We start from the raw sequence: 6,059 nt of genomic DNA on the forward strand, positions 1-6,059 counted from the left end.
CAAGATTAATAAAGACGTTTGCAAAAGATCTGCGTCCGCTCTGTGCCCGCCCCCACCTCGCGCAGCCTGTTTCGTCCAGCAAACGCTTTACTTGTATAAGTTCTTCATAGCAGGTCTCTGCAAAGAGGCTGGCGAAGGGGAGAAGGGCTGCTTCTGCACTAGAGTTGGGGGGGAGGGAGCCAGCTTCGTGGGTCCCACAGACTCTAGTGGCTGGCCCACGAAGCCTGCGGGAGGGCAGAGGGGGCGTGCGGAGGGTCAAACCTGCAGCTCCAGTTAGAGACGCTGGATTAACTACACCTCAGTCCTCCCTTCCGCGAGCCCTGCCCTATTTCCGCCAGTCGCGTCTCCTACCTAGGTACCCTGCCCCTTTTTCTTACGCCCCGCCCTATCCTTAGCCGCGCCCGTGAGTGATCTCAGATGACATCTCCGCCTCGGTCTCCGCCTTCCTTGCCTCTATTTCTCGCAGTCCTACTCCACCTCTTCGCCTGCCCCTCCCCTCCCCTCCCCTCCCCTCCCCGCCTGTCACGTCCCATCTGCAGCCCCGCCCCACGCCGTAGCTACGCCCACAGTCTCCCGGTCCCGCCCGTTATCTGCATGGCCCGCCCCGCCCCGCCTCCTTCCCCGGCTTCACCTTGGCTGGGCGGCCGCGGGTTGGGCCCCAGCTTGGGGCGGCTGGGCTGGTAGCACTCGGGAAGTCGGACGAGGGGGCGCGGGGCACAGTTCCGCGTCTTGCGTTCTGGCCGCATCCGCCGGGCCAGGTTCGGTATCTGAGAGTAGGGGCTGTGCGTCCCTGGGGTGGGGAAGCCGGTGGAGGAAAATGTGGGGCTGGTCTTGAGTGCGGGCCCTGAGTGAAAGTTCCACCCCGCCCGCCCCGCGCGGGTCCCCGCCCAGCCCGGGGCACACCCGCTTTGTGCAAGCTGAGCAGCGAGCGCGCCAGCTCGGCGTTGGAGAGGCCGCTGAGGCGCGTGGCCTGGCAGAAGAAGGTGAGGTCCGCGTGAGCGCGCGCGGTGCGGCCGTGGCCGCGGGAGCGGCCGTTCCAGCCTGAGTTCAGCCGCAGAGCCCGCTGCTTCGTGGAGTAGTAGCTTGAAGGAGAGAAGTGGGGCAGCCGCCTCAGACTCTGCCTCCCCCAGCTCTTTCCATCTCACGTGTGAGGAAACCCAAGCAGGACAGGAAGCCACTTGTCTCTGGCCAGGGGCAACTTGGCGCCCAGGAAACTGACCCAGAATTCAGGGCTCCTGTCTCTGGGGCAGGAACTTCAGGGGACCCCCGCATGGGGCAGAGTCTGCTCCCCCCATCCTGGGCCCTGCAGCTGGGTACAATTGTGCCCACCTCATCACCTCCTGCGCCGACTTGGAGGGCACGAAGCCCTGGCTCATGAGCTTGAACAGTATCTCTAAGAACAAGGTCTGCAGGCCCTGGGGGTCACAGACCCGGCTGTTCCTCACCTGGCCTGGGGGCAGAGAACATGGGGAAGGATAAGGAGGAGGCTCCGCCAGGCCAGGCCCATCCCTGCCCCACCAGCAGTCCCCTCACCCAAGCACTGAGCAAGGCGATGGCTGTCGGTGAGGACACCCAGGAAGTCTTTGAAGTTTACAGTTCCATCACCTGGGAAGAGAGCGAGAGGAGTGGGTGCTGTGGGTGCCTGCCCCTGCAGAAGGCCGACCCTGCATATGCAGTTGGGGCTTGCCAGCAGTTCAGGCATTAGAGAATCCACTTCTGCCTCTAGCCAAGGGTGGACGCTGATTTGAGTGGGGGAGAAGTAGCCCTTGCCCTGGGGGAGCCCCAAGTCAGGATGAGGATTAACACAGCAGAAATGTTTAGGGGCTATCGGATAGGCGTGTAGATCAGGGCAGGCTTCCTGGAAGAGGTCACTTTAAAACAGGACCAGGCCAGGATTTTGTGGACAAGGGAGGCGTTTTTCAGAGCTAGAGGTGGGAGAGGGCAGGGATGGGGTACCCACCATCCAAGTCTGCCTGCCGCAGAGCCTCACACATCTCCTGTGGGCTCAGCTGGATACCCACGTTGTGCAGGGCAGCTTTCATGCTGCGCATGTCTATAGCGCCTGTCGGGCTGGAGCTGAACAGTTTGAAGATATCCTGGAAAGCTGGTGGGGGGGGGGGGGTGGCGGGCGGAGGGGGAAGGCAGCAAAGTGAACCACACTCACAGGTACACTGAGATCCTCCCAGGCTAGCTCTCAGAGGGGACTGAAGACTTGGGTCACTCTAGCCCCTGGGCAATATAACTTCTAATATAAAGAACAACAGCGGCTGCTGCTTGTTGGTGCTTGTTAATTGCCCATTCAGTTCTCATGTCCAGAACTCACATTTGGACATGTTTATGTGAAAAACATTCAAAACTCATGTCCAAGGTCATGTCACAAGTAGGGGCAGTGCCGGGCTGTGGCCTCGGCAGTCTGGCTCTGGAACTACAGTGCTCTGAGGCCCCAGGAGCTCCACTGGCCCCTGGCATGTAGCAGGTACTGAAAATTATTGATGATGAATAAAATGAGATGCCCATGCCAATATTAGTACATAATATTTGGGAGGGTATTGGAGCCCCAAATGCAGGAGTGGTTCCTTCTAACCCTACCCTCACAGCCCCAGACCCCAGGGGGACAGGGAACTCAGAGTCTTTTTTTCCACCCTTTCTCCCGATTTCCCTACTCCCTTCCTCTTTCCATCCTGTTCATCCATGCACCATCCAAATACCTTCCTATCCACCAATCCATCCCCCCGTCCTTCACATACACATACACATCCATGAGCCCCAGAACTGTAGAGATAAGCAGACTAGACTGGCATGGAGGGAAGGTTCCAATATAATCACAAGCTTCTTGCAGCTCTAGACTCTGGGCAAGAAACCTCCTGAGCACCCCCCAATTTTCCTCCCTGCTCTCAGCTCTGGTGCCCTTACCTGCTAGCTGCTGGGGTGTCAGGAGTAGCAGGTCCTCGACTGCAAAGCTGCCTCAGGGGGAAGAGGTTGGAAAGGGCTTAGCACTTGCTGCAGAGAGATGCCAGGGCCAGGCATCTCTTACCTAACCCTAAACCCAGCACCGCAGGCCTGGCCTCCAGTCCCTGCCCTCACCTCGGAGACCTGGGGCCTGGGCCTGACTGTACTGAATGGGTAGCCGCAAGGCCCTTGAACTCTCTGGCCCTCCAGGGGGCCTGCTTAGCTCCCGTGGCCATGGCTGCTGCTGGCTCCATCTGGGTCAGCAGGGCAGTGCCCCACTGCGGCCTTCTCTTCTGTGTCCTGCTGGTCTGCTCTGCTCCTGGGTCTTGTGTGAGCAGTCTTTGAGGATTCTGCACAGGCCTTGGAGGCGAGGAGAAGACAAGGCCAAGGGGCCCAGCCCACTTGAGTGCTCAGTCTCCAGGGGACGAAGGACCAGGCCGGGGGTGCACAGCTCCACCTCCTCCCAGGATCCCCCATGCCAGCCTGCACCCACAGTCCTCTATCCAGGGGATTCTGGGGGCAGTAGCTTGGAGTAGTAGTGGCCCTCCCCAGCCCTGGTCACCTGTACATTCTCTGTGCCGACCGAGGTCTCTTGATTTTCTGCCCTCTGCTGCCTGGAAGGCAGAGTCACAGGCTCTGAGGCTGGTCTGCACCCCAGGCTGCAGCCCCCAGGTTGGCTTTGGGGTGGAGTTTAACATCTTTTGGCAGGGGTACACTCTCTCCCCGCGGCTGGCCCGCTCCTCCCTGCTGGAGCACCTGCTGTTTTATTCTTTTGAGTTTCTGCCTCCTTTAAGGCACCTGAATTTGAGATTCCGCTCCGGAAGCTAACACCAGATGGCAGTGCCCGAGGGGAGAAGCAGGCCCCAGACTCCTGAAGTGAGGACGTGGGAGAGCAGGGTCCATCCCAAGGTGGGAATGTGGACCACCTTACCCAGGTCCCCTGGGAGGGAAGGATTCTCTTCCCCACATTTTAAAAAATACTCCAGGAAGATGAGTCCCAGCAGCCTAACGACACTTCTGGCCCAGCCCCTCCCCAGACACTCACCTCTGCATCTCCTCCTCATCTCTCCCTCCAGCCTCCTGCCCCCTCTCCTCTGGCCCGACCCATTCTAAACTGCTACTGCTTCCTAATCCCACTCTCCCGGGTCCTCTCAGGTGGGGCAGGCTCTTGAGGAGCTGCAAGGCTTGGTTTTCACCGACAGGGAGTCTTGGCCTGGAGTGGGTCTCAAGGCTGACCAGTGTGCTGCCCCCATCTCTTCCTCCCGGACTTCCCTCTTCATGCCCATGTCCATCCCTGTGCTCCAAATTCCCTTCCCTCCTTTGCTGCCATCTCTCCTCTTCCAGAAGCTTCCCCACATTGTCTGTCCTTCCCTGACGTGGAGAGGCTTGTGTGCATGTTTAGTACAGGTGTCTGGGTCACAGGCACGTGTGTTGATATGTGTTTGTGCACGTGGCATGTGCTTCCTGTGTGTGTGGATGTGTTATGTGAGTGCCTGTACGTGAGGTATGCTGGTCAGCTGATGGTGTGTGTGTGTGCGCGCATGTGTGTGCATGTGTCTGGGCTGCGTGCACCATTACACATGGGCTTCGTCCTACAGTTTGAGGTGCCTCCAACTCAAGGCTGTGGGCCCCTGGAGGGCCAGCCCTTCGGCTTCCTTCTTCCCCTCCTTCAAGGACCCCATCCTTTCCCCATGCCAGGCCTTCCCAGTGGAGAGAAGCAGGAAGAACTTCCCTCAGACTTGCCTTCTTTCCCGCCCAGCCCTACCCGCAGGACGTTCTCCCCTCAGATGATCCCAACTTGTCCCTGGCTTCAGGCCAAGAGGAATCCCCATTTCACCAACTAAGAAACGGAAGCCTCAGAGGAGGCACTGAGGCCTCCCCGAGACTGGTGATGAGTCTCTGCTGCTGGCTTAGAGGTCTGGAGAGGTGTGAGTGAAGTGGAACTACCCGGGGGCAGTGAGCAGGCGACAGAACGGGCAGCAGAGCCCTCAGGGGGCAGGTGGGGCAGGTGGGGCTGGGGCAGCTAAAAAATGGGAGTGGCATCCCTGAAAAATCAACACTAGGACGCCGCAGCCAGGTGAGCTCACTGGACCAGGAGCGTTTGCACAAAAGGTCTGAGCCGGGGGCCAGCACTGGAGGCTTTACTGGTTTTGTCTAGTCATTTCTTTGGGGAAGTTGGGGATGACAGCTTAAAATGGATTTTCAGCAATAATGGACTCCCTTTCTTGGTTCCCGGCACCGAGCTGCAACGCAAAAGAGAGAATGTCACTTGGGCCGTCCCCCAGAGGCCTCTCTGAGGAGGGCACGGGGTTAAGGGGGCCTCTTCTTGCTGCACGCTGATGGGCAGCTGCCGTTCTGTATCCATTCATCACCAGGAAGCAAGAGGTGCTGGAGAACCCTGTTCCCTCCTTCTCTGCTCGATGGAGGTGTCCCGGGCCCAGGGATGGGGCCTTCAGGTTCTCAGAGGGCAGACACCAGATTGAGCATTTCCACTGGGGGTGAGGCATCTACCCTCTGAATGGGAAGCTTCCTAATGCTACAATGGCTCTTCCCATTTTGAACCCAGGTCCCTACCTGAGCCCTGGAGTGCTCACCCTCCATGGTCCCCTGGCCTCCTCTAGCCCTGGCCTTGGCACTGCACCTCAGTCCACCGGAACCTGGTTTCCAGCAGCCTTTATGAGGTCACTGAGGGTTGAGATGTCACGGCTCATCCCATGCCCTACTCAGCCCCTCATTCCACTGTTCCTCACCCCCACCAGCTGTGTGAAGAACGGCCCACCCACACATCCTAGCACAGCCCCCGCTTGCAGGGAGCTGTAGGCCAGCCTCGCTTACTCGTTCATGGCTCTTTGCAACCTAGGGGACATGGTTGAGGGCTGGAGAAGATTCACTTCCCCTTCGATGGTGGCCCTCTTGACCCCCGGCTTGCTGAAGTCAAAGGAAGGGCAAGGGACATTCTCATCTCCCTGCTTCCAAGCTTTCTGCGGCTCCCCGGCTTCAAGTGGTTTCTCCAGCTCCTCAGTGGGCTCCTCCCGCTCTGGCTTCTCCATGGCCGGCTGGGTCTCCTCAGTGGGCTCCTCCCGCTCTGGCTTCTCCATGGCCGGCTGGGT

General features: G+C 59.3%; 2 protein-coding genes across 2 annotated transcripts in view; both read right to left on the reverse strand.

The window, feature by feature from the left end:
• Window positions 1–63: 63 nt before the first annotated feature.
• LOC124247246 (EF-hand calcium-binding domain-containing protein 3) lies at window positions 64–3,185 on the reverse strand. The gene is made up of 8 exons (XM_046676317.1): window positions 3,085–3,185; window positions 2,914–2,960; window positions 1,961–2,104; window positions 1,534–1,605; window positions 1,330–1,450; window positions 904–1,082; window positions 632–790; window positions 64–245 (listed from the first exon to the last, which is right to left on the reverse strand). Exons 1-8 carry the CDS (start codon window positions 3,183–3,185, stop codon window positions 88–90), a joined length of 981 nt encoding a protein of 326 aa, XP_046532273.1. The 3' UTR covers window positions 64–87.
• A 1,904-nt stretch (window positions 3,186–5,089) lies between these two features.
• SPATA32 (spermatogenesis associated 32) overlaps window positions 5,090–6,059 on the reverse strand; it is a 5,495-nt gene continuing 4,525 nt past the window's right edge. The window contains exons 4-5 of the mRNA XM_046676319.1: window positions 5,785–6,053; window positions 5,090–5,192 (exon numbers count right to left, since the gene is read on the reverse strand). Of these exons, the coding sequence (XP_046532275.1) occupies window positions 5,108–5,192; window positions 5,785–6,053 (354 nt within the window). The 3' untranslated portion in view covers window positions 5,090–5,107. The remainder of the gene's footprint in view (window positions 5,193–5,784; window positions 6,054–6,059) is intronic.

Source organism: Equus quagga, chromosome 11 (genome assembly GCF_021613505.1).
Source record: "Equus quagga isolate Etosha38 chromosome 11, UCLA_HA_Equagga_1.0, whole genome shotgun sequence".
Lineage (NCBI taxonomy): Eukaryota > Metazoa > Chordata > Mammalia > Perissodactyla > Equidae > Equus > Equus quagga.

Bases quoted from the DNA above. Each gene is read 5' to 3' on its own strand.
- LOC124247246 (XM_046676317.1), bottom strand. From the start codon at position 3,185: ATGGCCACGGGAGCTAAGCAGGCCCCCTGGAGGGCCAGAGAGTTCAAG. The intron at 1,451-1,533 runs GTGAGGGGACTG...CTCTGCCCCCAG, and splicing joins TCGCCTTGCTCAGTGCTTGG to GCCAGGTGAGGAACAGCCGG. The intron at 1,083-1,329 runs GTGGGCACAATT...CTCTCCTTCAAG, and splicing joins TCGGCGCAGGAGGTGATGAG to CTACTACTCCACGAAGCAGC.